Source organism: Plectropomus leopardus, chromosome 19, assembly GCF_026936395.1.
Source record: "Plectropomus leopardus strain MGB_pleo_1.0 chromosome 19, ASM2693639v1, whole genome shotgun sequence".
In the NCBI taxonomy this organism is placed as follows: domain Eukaryota; kingdom Metazoa; phylum Chordata; class Actinopteri; order Perciformes; family Serranidae; genus Plectropomus; species Plectropomus leopardus.
The window spans coordinates 6,125,773-6,144,597 of record NC_142194.1 but is presented as its reverse complement, the minus strand read 5'-3'; the positions used below and the strand labels follow the sequence as shown (position 1 = coordinate 6,144,597).

The following is an 18,825-nucleotide window of genomic DNA, read 5'->3' as shown; positions in this document are numbered from 1 at the left end:
AGCCATTAAAAGGAAATTCCCTCAAGACTTAATGACAACACTAAAACAATAGTATTTGCCAAGAAAAGAAATAAAAACTAACTTGAAAATAAGCTATAAAACGTGATTCGCGTTTTTTAAAACACGATCTAAAACTTGATGTAAACATCTCCATGGACGAGCGTCAGTTAGCTGGCTATGTGCACGTGACGCGCATCTCCATGGAAACGCGTCATTTGGAGAAAAAAAAACACGGTGGGGTGTTTACAGCAGCGGTCAGCTTCACTTCATCCTGTAACTGCCTTCATCTTTCATCCGTCTAAAAAGTGGGTAAAATGTGTTAAATGTTGTTGAATGTTAATATAAACCTAATTAATGATAGTAATTTACCATCATGTAGAATATGCCCTTCCTCTTACACGGGTACAGGAAATATCCGTCTGCTGTTTTTGTTTTCAAAGCAGTAGCTAACATGTTAGAATCACTCTCCTTGCTTGCAGTTGAATTTTTAACCCAAAAGGGTCCGATTTTAAATGTCATTTTCGACTGATTTTATTTAAATGCACAATGTAACGCTGTTTAAATGTGTTCGTGTATGAGATGTGTAGAATTATTTGATTATAGAGAGGATAGATTAATTAAAAAAAAGTTTCCTCAGCTTGTGGATAACTGCAGGACTGTGTCTGAAATTCTCTTCTGACATGCTATTTATTACGTTTAAAAAACATAACACATTTTGTGTCCATAACCTTAGTATGAGATTAACAGTATACTAACTCTAAACTATTTATGGTAGAATATTACAGTATGCAAACACTGGACTCTATGGCAGCATAAATGTCAAAAATGCAGTGCAGTAGACGACAACATTCATAATGGAGAGCTACCAAGATAGCTCTGTAATCTAATTAAAACTTCAGTTTAAATATCAGAAGTTTAAGATTTCACTTTGCTACCTGTAATATGGTTTTAATTGGGGTTTTTAAAACCCCTGCAGAACTTGGGTTGGCACTGGTTTACACAGTTACAAACTTCCAAACAATAAGGAGGCTCTCATGTAGTGATGTGGTATTAATAGTTCACTGCCACAGATAAGATACCTGTACTGTTTACTGAAGAAAAAGCATTTTGAATATTGCACACTTTGGGTACGAGGTGCATGTGAATTCGGATGCGGTGCATGTCTCAATTTGTAACATTATCCTGGCACACAGTCAATACACCTGACAGTGGATAAAAGTGCTCCACCTCGCTACAGTCTCCATTTTGTCCCTCATAAACCTGTAAATGTTGTTCTGCTCTAGCTTTCTGCCACCTGTTTTGTTGTAATAATGTGCCAGACACTCTAAACTACTTTGTGTTTCAGATTTGTACCTCTCAACTTCGAGCGACAGGGCGCTGACACCTCTACAGCTAAAGATGGTTTGGAGATGGCTGCGTATGAAGCGACGGAATTCGAAACATAAGGTACTGAAACAGTTCAACAGAAAACATTCCTCGTTGCCACCCACTGTCTGTCTCACTGCCTCTTTTCTTTCTTTGAGAATCAGGATAAAGAGATGGCAGATACAGGGGTGAAACAGGAGACACCTGCGAGGAAGGCCTCAAAGGTAACAACTTAAACACCACAGCAAGAGCTTACAGTATATAATTAGAAACCATGCCAGCTGTGGAACATACACAGCAGCATCCAATACCCTTCTTAAAGGGATAGTTCAGTTTTGTTGAAGTGGGGATGTATAAGGTATTTATTCATAGACTATACATGAAGCAGGCTTGAGTCTGACATGGAAGCTAAGCAATCTACTGCTGTGAATGGGAGCCAGCAACAAAATATATTCTAAAAAAAGTCCTACCTAAAAAAATCAGTTAAGCGTACTCTATACTGAGAGTATTTTCACTGCTTCACCTTAATGTCTGACAGCGATTTCCAACGGCAAAATTAATTTGTTTTATCACTCCTTTCAAAGCCAGACTCCACTGAGAAAAAGTGATTTAATTTTATTTATTTAATATTTATTTGCTGAACACAGGAGCTGCTGGTCTACCGCTGCCTCGATCTGTTATTTTGTTTGTGTGATTGTGTGACTTTGGCGTTTAAAAGGGTTCGTTCGGCTTCACCAAAGTCACACAATAACACAAACTACCCAGCTGGCCTGGTTGTTAGATGTTGATATTTGATTGAATTTAGGATGTTGCGCCCGATGACCAAAATTCAATGTCAGGACAACGCCTAATGCAAATGTTAATTTGACATAGAAAAGATGATGTTGATATTTTTTGTTGGTTTTATGTTGATAATTGGTCATAAGATGCAAACATCTGCAAAACTTTTAATGCTGACGTCCATACAATGACGTGAAGTTCTTACATCCTTAGACATTTAAAACATCATTGAGCCTTTTTTCATTTCATTCTTTCATTCCAACTAAAATTTAATGTCTGTCTTAGTCACAAAATTAGACACTACTTTGGCACACTACTGCTTCTCAGGTTAAAGACTGAATTGCACATTTAAATAAAAATTCAGTTTACTCATCAAATGATTCACACCAGCCAATCATAAGGGAGTGGCCGCTCAGATTTCAGGGGTGGCCCATGCCACCCCAAGTCTCTCCCTAGATGCACCTCTGGCTTCCAAAGCGCTCTGAAACATTTGCATTTGGATGTTTTGAGGAGTGCCTGGAGTTTTTGGCTGTAGAGAAAAAAAAAAGCTTTGGTAGAAGCGGCTCTTTAAACTGAAATTAAGAGACTTTTTTGGGTGGGTAAAATACATTTTGTTGCTGCCCCCAACCACAGCAATACATCACTTAGCTTCTGTGTCAGACTCCAGCCTGCTTCTCCAAACTGATGGCTTGTCGACTGATATCTACTGTTTGTAAAACACTGACTTTGGATAAGTATCCCGTACAACAGCACTTCAAAAACAGCTGAACTATCCCTTTAAGCTACACAACTGTACACTCCAAAACCTCTTTGCTCGCCACCTGCAGTCGCCCCCCTGCAGCTCTGGGAAAAGTGCTTCTTCGTCTGAGCCAGGGAGCCCATCGAATAAAGGCTCTGTGTCCTGCCTTCAAGCTGTCTCCAGTGAGACCCAGAGCATGACTGCAGAGCTGGCAACCACTTCAAAGATTCCCCACAGAGAAAAGGCCCCCCTGGCATCCAGATGTAAGTTTTCTGGGATGTGCTGCAGGTTATATAGCAGCACACAACCAGCCAGTTTTCTCACTGCATTTATTTTTACAGCCCCTACACTATTTCATTAAGTGTTATTTGATATCTTGTGTATTTTTATTACAAGCCAATATGTTTGATATCTTTAAGAACATTGCTTTTTGCTTTTGCATCTCCTTTTACCAAGGCAACAAGGAGCACCCTGTGCAGTGTCACAACAAGTGCAGGTCCAAGCATGTGAAAGACGGAGGATTAAATGGATCAGCCCATGGGGAGGCAAGCAAGCAAAGACAAAGCCAAGGCGCCCTGAAGTGCAAGATAAAACACCCTTTCGGCAAAACAAACACTGAGGATACCACAGATTCTGAGCATCCTTCCGATGCTGAGGCTCCGGTCGACTTCCTGGGAGGTGCCGCCAATGTCTCCCATGTTCCCACATTTGATAAAGTGTCTGTAGAAGAGGAGGAGGAGGGAGATGATAAACTATTAAGCTCCTGTCAGGACAGAGAGCCCCCCTCGGAGTCTGTGAGTTCACAGCTAAGAGCATCCACAGTTTCTCCTGAAGGTAGTGATGGGTGCTCTCTCAGTTGTCCTCTGGAGCACACTTGGCAACCTCATATGCCACCAACCACTAACAGACTCAGCTGGGGCTTTGTAATTTGCCCACACCAACATCTCCCCGAGCCTCAAAACAGCAGGCCGACATCACAGACACGCCCGGCCTCTCCACCCAGAAGTAGCCTCTACAGAAGTTGCCCTCTGGTCGTCATCATGGAGGACTGCGCTACCACTGACGCGCTGCAGTCGTCCATTGAGGGCACCGTTGGACAACTAGATAATCTGGATGATGTGATGACGATTAGTGATATCACAGAGCCACTACACGAGGAAGAATGTCAGGGAGCCGAGGGAGGGGCTACCGCAGATGCCCAAAACATCGAGTCACCGAACGACAGCAACAAAGAGATTGTATACAGAACCATAAAAAGGTGAGCATATGATAGCAAAGTCTAAAAGATTTCTGTTCAAAACTGATTTTGTTGCTTTTCTTAAATTTTATTTAATCTACCAAACAGCCTTTCTTCAGTTTTTTTTTTTATCTCTCTAACAGCCTTGCTTTTTAATGATACACTGAATAGCTAAGGCTGATTATCAGCTTATATAGCAGATATAACTGTACAGTAAACTTATTGAATTGTGCTTATGAAGTCAAAAATCATCTTTCAAGATGTTTATCAAACTAGATGAAAGTTCTCAGGTGCATTATGCTGATTCAGATATGTATGAAAGGCTTAAATGTACAGTTCACCCCAAATCAAAAATACATATTTTTACTCCTACCTGTAGTGCTATCTATCAAACTAGATTGTTTTGGTCTAAGGTGCAGTGTTGGCGATATCAGCCGGTTCTCATTCTGAACTCATGAAATAGTGCTGCTTTGTCAATGCTTTTGGAGTAAGTGTGTGACACCACCAGACATCTTTACGACTGATATCGCCAACACTCTGCACCTCACACCAAAACAATCTAGACTGATAAATAGCATTACAGCAGGAGGCAAAAGATGTATTCTGGATTTTGCAGATGAAGTGGACCTTCAAGGTATAAACTCTTCCTAAATTTTACTTGTGTTGTCTCCTTCTGTCTGTAGGTTATTAGGTGAGTCATCTGATGAGGACGAAGAGGACCAGTGTCGAATTTGCCACAGTGGCTATAGTTCACCAACCAACCCGCTGATATCACCTTGCCTGTGTTTAGGAAGTCTGCATTTCATTCACCTCGACTGCCTGAAGAGATGGACACGGTCAAGAATCAGGTCAGGTAAGTAACTATTGATGATCATCTGACAGATCAACAAAGCAGTTAGATTCTATTACGCCGACCGCGAAAAAAAAATCCTCAAGAGGCTGAATGCAAAAGGGTATTCATTGATCATGATTAATATGTGCTGTATTCTGTATTCAATTTTCCAGGGGCAGGGCCCTACACTATCCGAAAGTGTGAACTTTGTATGGGATGGCTGGATCTGGACCGGGACATGTTGGACATCAGGGAATATTACTTGGAACAACGGCTTCAAGTAAACTGAGACTGAGAGTCACCCAATGGACAAATTAGGGTTGAAAAATGAATTCTGAACGTACTGTATGACAGCACTTTTGCTCCCTCCTGCTTTAGATGGATGACATCTCTGGTCTGTTAAATCTGGGAGAAGCAGCTCGAGTGTTGAACATCAGCACAGTGACAGACTCCAGCCTAAACCCCACGGTAACTATACCCTCTTGAAGCGTATGATTGTTTAACATATTCAACATAGCACTGAAAAAAATGCGTTGTGTAGGACGTAGTACAGGATAAATTAGTACATAAGTCAGACCAAATGCAGCTCATCACCAGAAGAAAATGTTGGCATTGTACATCTCTGGAAACCATGACCACGTCACATTTGCATGTTCTTACAAATCATAATTAACATTTCTAAAGCAACGTAGTATCAAATTGACTTCATCACTGGAACGGGGAGGGGATGGCGTATCACCTAGGCGAGACGTCTGCCAGCTGCTGTCCACTGTTCAAGACCAACAAACAATGATATCTCTTCTTTTTCTCTTCTCTGCTCTGCTCTAGTTCCTGTAGCTTTTTAGGCACAAAACATGGATGTTGTTTCAGTACCTGTCTCTGTGTTTCCAACGGCTTTTCAGCCCTAAAGGTTGTGTCTTTTCACTACTTATGGCTGTTTTCCTTGTGCCAATTTAGCTTCCAAATGATGGTGTTTTTAGAGATCCATTGCTGTCTATCCTGTTGCTTTTAAGCCTCAAACATCAGTGTTTTTGGCAACCCATGACTGTTTTTTGCAGCTTTTTAGTCCTGAAATGCAGGTATTTTTTAGTGACCAGTAACTTTGTTTGGCAGCTTTTAGCCCCCAAATGTGGCTGTGTTTTAATGACCCATCACTGTGTTCTGCAGCTATTAGCCCCCACAGATAGGTGTTTCTTACCTATTTGTGGCTGTTTTTCCTGCAATTTTATAGCCACCAAACATGGGTGTTTTTTAAGCGAACGCTGGCAGTTTTTCCAGTGGATTTTTAGCCCTCAAATGAGGATGTATTTTAGCCACCTGTGGCTGTTTTTCCGACTGCTTTTATAGAAACCAAACATGGGTGTCTTTTAGCAACTAGTAGCTGTTTTTCCAGAGACCTATTAGCCCCGAAATGTGAGTTTTTTAGCTGACTGTGACTGTTTTTTCAGCTGATTTTTAGCCCCCATACAAGAGTGTCTTGTCGCACCCCATCATTTTTTTCTAGCAGAGATGCTGCCACCACTATTGTTTTTTACTGGGACATTGCTGGTATTTCACCGGGGATTGTGTGCCAAAACCAGGTATTTTAAGCCAAATGTTTTCCTAACTTTTACATGCAAATTACGTGTAAATGTAATGAATCCCTGACTTACAGAAACATACAGTATCAACATTTATTCTGGCCGTTGAATTGATAGATTTGATGAAGGTTATGGTTTTGACAATATCCTATTACTTATTTATTTGTCCCAAGTTAAAATCTTGTTTTCAGGTTCCAAACATTTTTAAATAGTCTGTGGTAAACTTGTTTAAAATGATAATAGATTTTTTTTTTGGGAGGGGGTTTTAAATTGGATTATTAATTCTGTCCTCAGATTCAGAGAGCCGAGTTGCTTATCACACAAATGAGGATGATCCAGGGGAGAATCGCAGAGAGGAGGAGCCCCTCACCAGACTCATCTGTGGCTTGATCTTCTGACATACTTGTCTTTTTATTTCACATCTTGGCTGATGTGTAACTAAACACTAAGTATATCAATAAACCACTGTGCATCTATTTCGTGTGAGCTGATCAATGTGGCACAAAAATAGTAAAAGCAGTGGAGATATACAGCATATTAGGATTAAGTTATTGTTTTATATAATATTATTACATTTATCATCCCAACATTCAGTGAGTGTTTTGAGAGTGAGTCAGTCTTTTTGCACCATTTCACTACATTAGATATTTCTCTTTGTTCTGTTTCATGTTTTAATCAAATAATTTCACACAGACACACATGTTCTGCACCAACTTCTACGACTACAAGTTCAACTTCACTATAAACAGCAAAAGTATGAAGCAGAATTCAGAGGAGAAGTAGAAAACTCAGGTCGATGTTAAAGGGGAACTGGTTCTGACAATGTGCATCAATGTTACGTGAACAAAATCGCTGATGCTCCTCTTTGAGATTCCTGTGATGTGGCTCAGTTCTTCCACAACCTGCAATACATATTAGGAGTAGGCCTACATAAAAACTGTATCAAATGTTTAACTTAACTTGGATAAAGTAGATTACTTGAAATGCTTTTATATGGCTGCATACTGTACACAATTTCAAGATTTTAAAAACGGTTTTAGATACATGTTAAACTTATAAGACGTGTTTCACCTGTTCCCATTTTCTGACATAGAGGATGAACACAGCCACGGCGATGACACCAACACCGAGAAGCATGCAGTCTTCAGTCACTGTCACAAACTGTTCTCTGTTTAAAGATGTTTAGGATCAAAGCAGCTAAAATCAATATTTTATGTTCATAATGGATCAAATGACTGTGTAAAAAGAAACAGGTTGCTGGTATGACCCCAGAGAATAATCATGCAGCTCTTCAATTCTCCTATTTTACAACATCTTTATGCTTGTTTTTATGATTTACCGGCTGACAAATTTCTTGTTTTATTGTCCAGTCTTTTAGCGTTGTTTTAGGCCACAGAAAGCACCTGCTTTCAGTTAAAAAGCTCTGAAAACTCACTGTGCACAACCTGCCAAGCACCGGACAGAGAACAAAAGTATGAGGCTAGTGGAGCATTTAGCAACCAAAGAGATATTCCCCTCATGAGCAAGCAAGGGTTAAAGTTATGTTCAAGTGGCCAAAAAAAGGATTGCATGTTTAATAACTGTCACACCAACAGTAAGAGGTTGTATTCACTGTCATAATTTAACAGCTGTATATGTCACAGGCGGGGGACCGAGGCATGACAAACATTATGACGCAAGACAAAGTTTTAAACCAAAACAACAAGGGCAGTTATCAGCTGGTCGTAGTCGCCAAAACTGCCAATCAAGCAGCTCATCCACTCTAATATGACAGTAACCACCTCGACAAAACTAATTAGAGAATGTGGTTTAAAAGAGAGCTGTAATACCTCTGTTCTCCGGGTGGGTCCATACACTGGGTGGTCGTCACTAACAAGGACTCGTAGATGGCTGTCCTCTGAAGGCTGACGAACTGGAGGACGTGGTGGCACAGTTGATACAGGCGCTCCACAGGGATGGACGGCTCATTGTGTCCTACAAAAATTTAGTCATCTCGTTCAAGGTCAGCACAGCTGTTTGGTGGATGCGACTGAATTATCTTCACAGAAATAATTATGCCCAATTTTTGTTACATCCTGATCCTAACAGAAAAATGACTTTGCATCAGTCAATAAATAAATCTTTAGATAAATGTAAATTTAAAAAACAAAACAAAACAGGAAAAACACACCAGGATATCAAAAAGAAAGAATATATAACTGCTAAAATATATGAAGAAAAATATGAATAAATAAAATAATAAATTAAGACAAGTGAAATTAATATGGAAATAACTGATAAATGTATAAATAAATACAGGAATAAATAAACACAAATACAAAAATATATAAAAGAATAAATGAATGCTGGAATAAATACAGAAATATATAAATATAGAAAATTCTAAATTGATTTAAAAAGTGTAATAAATATGGAAATAAACAGATAAATGAATAAATGCATAAAATGTGATAATTAAACAAATACATTCATATCTTGAATTAATTTTCTATTTTTTTTTTTTACAGCTAAATCTATTAATTAATGTATTTCTGTATCTGTATGTTGATGAGGTAGGATGTTCTCAACTCTGCATTTATTCCTTTATTCATGCATTTATTTATTTCAATGTCTGTTTGAGTATTTAGTTAATCTTTTACTTATTTAATTCTGTTTTTATTTATTTATTTATACATTTATTTATTTATTTATTTATTTATTGATACTTAAGTTGATTTTTGTCCACCATAAAAGTTGCTCTGTGTTGAAATATGATATCTTACCAAGAACCTCCAGAAGGATTTCCACATGCGTCAGTGGATTAGGAGTATTTAGTCTGAATTCAAGCCCTTTCAGGACCATCAGCTCTGATTCCAGGACAGTCTGCTTGGAAACACTGAGGCCAACTGAATGCAGAAAGCGTACAGCAGTGTTGTTGTTGATTATCTAAAAAAAAGTGAAAAGAAATGTATGAGGATTTTTGTATTTCTGATCATGGCATATTGAAACTAATAATCAGACTTACATGGCTATGCAAAGACAGCTTGCTTGCCAGTTGCAGGCAGGAGAAGACGATGAGGGGGAATTTGTCCTTGAGCTTGTCAAACACAACATCCTCATAACTTCCTGGTTGATCCGCGGCTGCACCTTGAGGTGTGGGTGTGGTCAATAAATCTGTAAGGTGCTTGACCATGAACCTGGAGGGAGACAATTATTCAAGCAAAGGCTAAACAAACATCACACTGGGTGTGGTGGGGAAAAGCAAACGTACTGCTCCTTCTTACCTTTGAAGTAATTCAACGGCATGGTATCCAGCCAGCGGATCAAGTCTTAGTTCTTTGGTTATCAGGAAGATGTATTCTGAGTGTCACAAGAGAAGGACGCAGGGTGTTGGCAAAAGCACAAAGAATAAATAAATAAATAAAAGAATAGAGTTAATAGACTATCGGAGCATACAAAATACCTCTAAGTAAAGGAACTTGAACATGTAAGACATGCAATGCATGCAAAACTACTTTGCAGATTCAGGCTATTAATAGAAAATATAAATCAACTTATAAATAGTTAATTAAGAGGAAACACACGTTCTGCAAAGAGCAGGTATTAATCCAGCTACAGGCTAGTTAAGAATCAAAAATACTACATAAAAAACTGATGGTTTACCTGGATGTCATAAAGAGAAATTGACTTTTTCTTTTAAAGAGATATATTACCTCAGTAAAAAAACAAACCAAGAAAAATGAAATAAAATAAATACATAATACTAATACTACTAAAAAAATGAATGCTACTATGACTACCACCACCACTACTACTACTACTACTACTACCAATAATAATAATAATTAATTAATTAATAAAGAGAACTAAATGAAATATACTATACTAATCATAATAAATAAATAAATAAAATTAATTGAAAGTTTTAATTGAAAACAAAATTATTATAATACTACTATTGCCACTACTACTACTTCTACTACTACTGCTGCTAATAGTAATAATAAATTAATGCATTCAGAATTAAGAAAAATATTAATAAGACGAAAAAAAGAAATAAAATAAATACATTAACACAGTATATTCACACACAAATAGAGAAATGTATTGTCTTTCCAAATAACGGTTATAAATTTAAACCCGTATGAAAATATATTTGGCTCATACGCATTTAAGACCGTAGCTTTGTGCCCCTTAATTATTAATTTTCCCCCAAAATGGTGTTTGTTAGCAAGCTAAACTACTATAAAGAGTTGAGCTAACGTTAAAATTAACGTTACTCACCCATTAGTCTTTTATCTTTGAAGTTTCCGCTGCATTTTGACAAACTGTTGAGATTATCTTTGTTACTTTTGTTGAGATTAGCAAGAAAATCTGTGAGCAGGTCGACGGAAATTTCTCGAAACTTGAAGTGTACACTGTCACTCGGCGAACTAAATAATCTTTTCGCCATTTTAATACACTGTCTAACGCTCTTTGGGCACAAAAAGTTACATTTATAAACAAATTGTTGTCAAAAATGAAGCTGAAAACCCGAAACGAACCGTTGTGTTTTTTTCACAAGATGGCGCTATTCGACCGTTTTTACCGTTAGACCGACTCTCACAGTAGGAACCATAGCTGTTACCGAGGGGTTCATTTTGATGTAGCACAATTTTGGTGCACGGCGCAGATCTGACAACACATGGATGGGTTGCTCACAGTTAAAATAAACGCCTCATCAGTTAGCAGATCGTTTAAAACACAGCTGCTCGCGTAACTGCTGTGAAACAACCCCACCAACTGACCGCAGACATGGCCGACAAGACGCCGAAGGAGTCCGATGCCCGCGTTGCCACCAGGATAGACCCCACAAAGGAGGGTTTATCGAACGAGCAGCTGCATTTTATCCGGCAGGTAGAGCTCGAGCAGTGGAAGAAGAAGACGCAGAAGCTGCGGACGCGAAATGTAGTGACGGGACTCGCCATCGGAGCTCTGGTTCTGGGGATCTGTATCCTTGGCATGCGCACTAACGTCAACACAAGGTGAACTATGTAACGTTAGCTTAGCATGCTAACGCTACTCAGGAGTTCCCAAGTGTTAAAATAACACAATATAAAAGCACCGACGCAACTTTATCTCCTCGTTTTGTTAATGACAGTTAAATTTCGTAAATGTCACGTAACTTACAAGTCAACGCGTAGAAATATTGCCGTTAACTGGATGCTAACATGTTAGCAGAAAGTTCCAGGTGAAGTGAGCGTTAACTGTGAAGGTGGTTTGGATCACTTTAACGATGAACAACACATGTGAAATGCTGTGTTTTTAAAAAATCTGCGGGTGAATAGTTAATTTGTGTTTTTCACTGCATACCTAAAATATACAGAAATACAGCTTTTGTAGGCAGGAAACGAAAGGTGAACCACGGTCAGTGTACCTGAGGTCTTCCTGGTGTCACAGCTCCTGAATGCGTCGGATGCTTAAAACTTAAAGCGCTGAGCTGTCCCGGTAAGAGCCCAGTTTTTTCTTCTTATTAACATATTAACATTTTGGAAGCGTAGAAAATGGAAACAAGGCGATGAGCAACGAAAGAGGGAAAATCAGCAAAATATTTGTGGAAAAATACAAGAAAATGACCTGAAAATGTGTTAAATAAATAAACAAATAAATAAAAGAAAAGTAATAAATACTTGAAAAACTTTTTGGGGGTTGGTTGTGGGTTTCTACATTTTGTTAAGCGCTTTCCCAGTATAATACAATACAATTCATCATCACTTCTCCTCTCAGAATGACTTTACAAAAACATTTAAACACACATAGCAAAATGTTTTTTATTTTTCAGCAAATTTAATACAAACACCTGACTGAAACATAGCTTTTCATGTTAAATCTTACTTCTTGCTGTGAGTTATTTGCCTTAACCACTTGCTCCCTCGCTAGACGGCTACACATTTTACTCCGTCTCTCAGGAGCGGATCATGGATGAAATCGATGAGGAGGCCAAGCAAGCAAGACTGCAGGGGCCGAAGACCGGTGCCAACTGAGACGCACGTGTCGCCCGTCTGTCGTTGGACTGTGTGTCTGTTCTGCACTTAACTGAGACGGGACTTATGTGGACACTGAAGCCACTGAATTATATTCCAAGGCTGGCCGCTGCTTTTCATGTGGACACAGCGGTGGACTCTGTTTTGTGTTGATTGTGAAGGTTAATTGTGAGGTTCTGCTGCTGACTTATTGCTTGATGTGTCTTGATTTTGATTGTCAGTGGAGGGGACTAATCCACTGACCTTGCATGCTACTCAAAAGGCCCACACTGTAGTGTAATTACAACCCTTACTGAACAGGTTTTCAGCCCTGATCATGTGAAATGCACACAGGGGGAAGAGAATATCCTAAATTTCAGTCAACAGTGGCCTTTAACAGCAGAGAGTGGCGGTGACACTGCTGAAATGACACACGGATCAACCTGTTCAAACATTTATGTTGAGAAAGTGATGCTTTGTAAAATAAAAATATAATGTATTTGACTTTTTTTTAACATAATTATGTCTCTGTAGCTATTTATGTGAGACTGAGCGAAGCAGTAAAGATGACAAAAAAGAGGCGTGGTATTTACAATTGCATTTTATTTTTGTCAAAATTTAATATATGGAGTCTGATCTAACCACCAAATCTCGAGAGTAAAAATATAAAATAAGACATTGTAAGGGAAAAGGCACAGATTCAGCATGGCAGGACAGTAGCAGCTTCAGAAAGCAATACAATTATATATTTACATTCAGAATTTTTCTTTGAATATATTACCAACTTTGGAAAAATCTTACAGGAAAGTTCCTTTGCCAGAAGATTCAGTGTGTGGTGTGATTTGTTTTTTTTATAAGGCAACAGCTACACATTCACAGCTTCTCTATATCCCACATCGTACTCACTGTTTGTGGGAGCGTAGATCGTCGTTACTGTGATTACTGGGGAATATTCTCTACCTCCCTTGTGAAAAATAACAGCTCTTCCTCGAAGTGAACACAGTTTCATCCACAAATGTGTTAAAATGATTGAAAACAAACGTTACTAAAGTGCACAAGGTGCTTGATCTACGGAACAAGCGATGATTTTTGCTCGAGCGAGAATTAATGTTGCTGACGTTTAGTTAACTTGTAAACATGATCTATAAATGCACTCTACTATATACACATGTACAGTCAACAGGAAAGCCAGTAGTCTAAAATCTAGGCAGATTTTTCACAACTTATCAATGCAGAGAAATCATTTTTTTAATGTGAAACCAGCTATAATATTTGAAAGATGATGTGTGATGTCTGAGCAATAAGGGTTTTTTTGCATCATAGTTTCCCTAGTTAGGAAAAATGTTCTTTCTCCTGAAGCATGCCAACGTTTATAAATAGCGTCTGGCTAAAGCATTAAAGGACTAGTTCAGAGTTTTTTTTAGGTACAAAACGCCAGCTTTGAGACGCAGGATTGAGTCTGACATGGAAGCTGAGCAATGTGCTGCTTTGGAGGGAGCAGCAGCAACATTTATGTTCGCCCCCTAAAAAAGTCCCACCTAAAAATAACAATATCAGTTTAGGTGTATGCTATATTTAGAATATTTTCACTGCTTTACCTTACTGCCAGACAGTGATTTCAAACTGGAAAATGAGGCCATTATATTGCTCTCTTAAAGCCAGACTCCATTGAGAAAAACAGTGATTTAATATCGCTGAACACAGGAGCTGCTGGTCTACATCTGCCTCCATCTGTTATTTTGTGTGTGTTACTGTGTGAGTTTTGTGTTTAAAATGGTTACTTTGGTTTCACCAAAGTCACACACTATCCCAAACTAACTGATTGAAGCAGCTGTAGGCCGGTAAACATCATGATCAGGTTGTTAAAATTGCTGTTTTAGTCAATGGAGTCTGGTCGTGTTTTGTAGTGAATTGAAGTCAAAATGGGCGGTCTGATGGAAAAGTAAAGCAGTAAAAATACTCCTAATATAGAACACACTTAAACTGATATTTATTTCTTTTTGGGTCGGACTTTTTTAAGGTGGCTAAAGCTGTTTTGCTGACCCCAACCACAGCAGTACATGTCAGTACTCCTGTCTGCTTCTCCAAACCGGGGACGTGCTGACTGACATCTACTGTTTGTAATACATTAAACACGTAGTAAGTACCCCAAACAACCCCACTTAATAAAATCTGAACTATCCCTTTAACATTTCACATGTATGCATTAATACAGGGTTCCCACATCATGAAATTCCTGGAAAATATATGAAATTCGAAAAATTATTTTCCAGGTTCTGGACATTGTCTGGAATTAACAAACTGTTTTAGATATTTAAAAAAATGTTCTTAAATATTTTAAAAAGCCTAGAGTAATGCAAATTTGGTCCCAGCATTACTAATTTAAAATCTACTGCTGCGCTGTGTGACCGTTGAAACATCACTCGAATCACGTGATAGAAAAAGACCAGACAGGCATCGGGTCGTTGCTAAGGCCGCCAATGTTTTAACAAGCGAGTAAAGTTAGCAGCGCCAGCAGTTTGCACAGGAAGTGTGTGTTAAATAATGTATACAGGGTTCATACAAGGTGCTTAAATTTGGCACTCAGAAATTTAAATACTGGAATATTTTGAAAATCACACATTTTTTTAACTTAAAAAAAGTACTTGAATTAAATTGAAAGAACCGAAAAATAAATGATTTCATGAAACAATTAGAAAACTGTTTGAAATTAGAAAAAGGATAACCAGCTAATTAATAATAAGTTATATTTTAGGTCCTGATAACATGTGTTTCCTCCCTTTTCTTGCATTTACACATTTTTTTGCAACAGATGGTTGTGGAGAAAACTAATCACCCTTGAAAATAAAAAATGAGTGCTTGAAAAAGTAGTTTAAGTCCTTGTATTTGACATGTCTGTACAAGGCCTGTCTACTCATTAGAAACTACTTAAATAAAGTCATGGAAATGGACTGATGTTTTGAAAATTGATTGGTAAAACTGTGGGAACCCTGTTTATATAAATATATTCTTATTGTGCTCCTTCACAATGTGAGAAAAAATCATTTTGACTACATTTTCAAATGTCAAGGCTGAGTCTAGAGAACATACGTCATCCTATAAGGTGTCAAAATCACTAAAGTAACAAGATGTACAACTACAAAATGTCTCCATAATACATAAAAAATCAGAGTATATTCACTGTGCAGTCAGCAGGTGCTGAGAAATCATCAACAAACTACAGCAAAGGAGTCGCGAGATTATCCGGAAATGTCGTTGTGTGTGCGACAACGGTCAGAAGTGTCAGAGCCTCGCTGTGGTTCACATTAATGCGCTCACATTGATTAACGGCAGTGATTCAGACGAGCAGGAAAACAGAAACCATCTTCATTCTGGGTCAAAGTCGGAGTAAAGTGCCACAAACTCTGCAGCACTTTGGACCGTCGCTTGACTGCGTTAATGCTAAAAGCTCAGAGAAAACGTTTCAAAGTAGAAGGGTACTCCCGAGAGTTCAGACCTCCGCCAAGGCCAAATGCCTTTTCTCACAATGTTGACAAAAAGTGAAAAATAAAGTGTGTATCTGCCCCATGATTCAGATCCACTACAGAATTTAAATGGGTTCCTTCTTGGCCCATGTTCCCACAAAGTTTGATGAAAATCTGGCTTGTAGTTTTTCTGCTGACAAACCGAAGACACAACCTCCTCTGTGGATTTTTTGCAAAGTAATGTTGCAGCTGGGACTGAAACTGTTTCATCTTGAACCGTTGGGTCTGACAGTTTGGCGTTTTCTAACATGAACCGGTTTAAACTGTATTCTGTTGTTTGGCTACAACAAATGCATCAATTCGACGGCGGGCTGAAAACTGTTGCAGTTCCTGTGTGAATCCAGCTTTACTGAGGACAGTTTCTATATTTACACGTTGAGGTAAATGAGCACTGGCAGCAGTTTGGGAAGCAGTTTGCTGATTGGTGTGCCAGTGAAAAGTGTTAAAACGATCCAACTACAGCACGGGTTTGACCACTGCAGTCACACTTCAGATGAGGTAGTCCACATATACAGCGTGCTTGGCTGAGTTCCTTACTAGGAAAATGAAAAGAAAATGAATACAAAAAGTGAGAACAGCCTTTTTTATGGCAGAGAAAAGTTCACAAAATATATCAATAAATATGGAAAAGAAGAAAAAAACACATTTGAAAGTAAATAAATATGGAAATACATAAGAAAATGAATAAAGAAATACAAGAAAAATAAATGTCTGAATATATATATATATATATATATATATATATATATAAATAAAATAAATACATAAATTATATATAAATGTATATGTTTCTTAATAAATAAATGAATAAAAAAATATATAAAAAGGAAAATGTAAAGAGTAGTAAATTAATAAATAAAAAAATAAATAAATGTATAAACAGATATAATAGAAATAAACTCTAAATAAATACAGAAATAAACTATAAATAAATACAAGAATAAACTAATAAATAAATACACATATAGCTAAAAAAAAAGCAAAAATAAATAAAAGCTGATAATTATACGGGACATAAATAAACATCTTAAAATCATTTTTACATTTTTGTACAACTGCATTTATTCATTTCTATATTTATGTGTCTGAATGTAAATGAGGTAAAATTTCTGTATTTATTTAATCATTTTTTCATATATTTATTTATGAAAAAATGTGTGATTTTTGTCCTACAGATATATATTTTTTTAAATTCAGTGTTCACTCACCATTCTATTAATGTCAGTGGCAAAGGTGACGCCTTTGCTTGGTTTATCCTGGGAGCCGCTGCTGCTGCCTCCGAGGGAGTTTCTCCTAATGATACCTGGGAAAACAAACATCCATCATTAACCCACTTGGACATAAGCTTGTCTTATAATTATTAAGTTTGGATATTCTCATTCACCTTGGAGCGGCAACATTTCGAGGCGCTGCAGGCTGTTCCTGCGGGACGAGTTGAAGCTGCTCCCCTTGGACAGGCGGCGCTGTCGACTGGACAGCATCGCAGCAGGAGAGACGATGCCTGGAGGAGGAATCTTCCCCATCTTCTCATACAGCTCCTCGATCTCTCTCTTCTGGGCGGCCTGCAGGGCCTGCACCTCTGTCAGGTGTCTGAACAGGGACAAAAACAGCAAATGTAAGAGGATAAGGCTCCCCTTTTGTTGCTTGAAAAGTCAGTCATGGCAGCTGTAGTCCTTGAAAGTCCTTGAAGGCATGTGGATTCAAGGAAATTAAGGCCTCATAAAGTTTGTGATTGTTGGTTAAACTTTCTTTTCTGATTCACTTATACTTGACTTGATTTTAACACAAATCTACACTAGAATCTAACATTTTCTTGGCTGATTTTTGATTATATGTAACTTTGTGTCAGTAAAATTTAAGTTCCCCAAGTCTGTGCCTTCCTAAAACTATCTGAGAGCCCCTTTTGTTAAAGTTTGTCAATATAAAGCCAGATAAAAAAACAAAACAAAACAAAAATTCATTTCTACCTATAAATGCAGGTGGGTAAATTTACCTCGATAGAAAACGCAATTATTTTCATACTTTTAATTTGACACATTTCAAGAAAAATTCATTGTTGGGATGGCAACACCTTTGTCGACTAAAGTGCACAACAGAGCAATGTCATAAGACACTGAACCTTCACTCTGAAGAAGTTTATCATTATATTATTTTATTGTCATTTTGTGAGTTTATTTCTTTATTTCTTCCATTATACTACCCTGTGTTTTAGGCTGATACATGAACGACCCTTCTACAGGTACAAGGGTCATTTATTTGTCACACCACAAAGCGTACTTTGACAATCACTGCTTTCTCATAGCAGCTAATTTTTACTTATTGATTTTTCAGGTATACAACGGCCCCTGGTGGTTCCAGTGTTAAAGATTTAAATATTGTATCAAACTTCTACTGCAGACATAATTCCTTGATTACTCAATTGACAGGAAAATACTGTAAAAGTATTTCGATAACCACTGAATAAAGCCCCCTAAATGTGCAGACTTGTTGCTTTTCACCGTTTGATTTTTTTGTAATTTGATTATCTTTGGGATTTGGATTATTTTCTGGACAAAACATAGTTTGAAGACAGTACCTTAGGCTGTGAGAAATTGATAAGTATCTATAGTTTATTATAACAGATTTATCTGTTTTAATAATGAAAACAACTGTTGGCTGTAGCCCAACAAAATCAATCAACAGGCCTCAGGCTCTTCTGTCAAAGAAACAATACTCATACTCTAATAAAAAAACGAAACCTTAAATGGAGATTTGTGTTCACACAGGACAGTTTTTCAGGTTTTGAAA

The 18,825-nt window shown here is 37.8% G+C and overlaps 4 protein-coding genes across 7 annotated transcripts in view; 2 read left to right on the top strand and 2 right to left on the bottom strand.

The window, feature by feature from the left end:
- Nucleotides 1-106: 106 nt before the first annotated feature.
- Nucleotides 107-6,932, top strand: LOC148186289 (uncharacterized). The gene is made up of 9 exons (XM_088070207.1): nucleotides 107-305; nucleotides 1,346-1,446; nucleotides 1,530-1,589; nucleotides 2,973-3,147; nucleotides 3,341-4,142; nucleotides 4,805-4,974; nucleotides 5,127-5,233; nucleotides 5,332-5,421; nucleotides 6,828-6,932. The coding sequence occupies exons 2-9, from the start codon at nucleotides 1,399-1,401 to the stop codon at nucleotides 6,921-6,923; spliced, it is 1,548 nt and encodes a 515-aa protein (XP_087926333.1). The 5' UTR covers nucleotides 107-305; nucleotides 1,346-1,398; the 3' UTR covers nucleotides 6,924-6,932.
- A 190-nt stretch (nucleotides 6,933-7,122) lies between these two features.
- cntd1 (cyclin N-terminal domain containing 1) lies at nucleotides 7,123-11,138 on the bottom strand. The gene is made up of 7 exons (XM_042507847.2): nucleotides 10,797-11,138; nucleotides 9,797-9,872; nucleotides 9,538-9,709; nucleotides 9,296-9,458; nucleotides 8,363-8,507; nucleotides 7,605-7,701; nucleotides 7,123-7,435 (listed from the first exon to the last, which is right to left on the bottom strand). The coding sequence occupies exons 1-7, from the start codon at nucleotides 10,963-10,965 to the stop codon at nucleotides 7,322-7,324; spliced, it is 936 nt and encodes a 311-aa protein (XP_042363781.2). The 5' UTR covers nucleotides 10,966-11,138; the 3' UTR covers nucleotides 7,123-7,321.
- A 28-nt stretch (nucleotides 11,139-11,166) lies between these two features.
- Nucleotides 11,167-13,102, top strand: coa3a (cytochrome C oxidase assembly factor 3a). Its single transcript, XM_042507848.2, has 2 exons — nucleotides 11,167-11,502; nucleotides 12,432-13,102. The coding sequence occupies exons 1-2, from the start codon at nucleotides 11,307-11,309 to the stop codon at nucleotides 12,533-12,535; spliced, it is 300 nt and encodes a 99-aa protein (XP_042363782.1). The 5' UTR covers nucleotides 11,167-11,306; the 3' UTR covers nucleotides 12,536-13,102.
- Nucleotides 13,101-18,825, bottom strand: part of wnk4a (WNK lysine deficient protein kinase 4a) — a 61,049-nt gene continuing 55,324 nt past the window's right edge. For 2 of the 4 annotated variants that reach the window (XM_088069817.1, XM_088069819.1), the window contains 2 exons: nucleotides 17,423-17,628; nucleotides 16,904-17,341 (listed from right to left, as the gene is read on the bottom strand). In XM_088069817.1, the coding sequence (XP_087925943.1) occupies nucleotides 17,232-17,341; nucleotides 17,423-17,628 (316 nt within the window). In that variant the 3' untranslated portion in view covers nucleotides 16,904-17,231. Of the gene's footprint in view, nucleotides 16,575-16,902; nucleotides 17,342-17,422; nucleotides 17,629-18,825 lie in introns of those variants that run through there. The other 2 variants (XM_042507731.2, XM_088069818.1) reach the window with 2 other exon arrangements.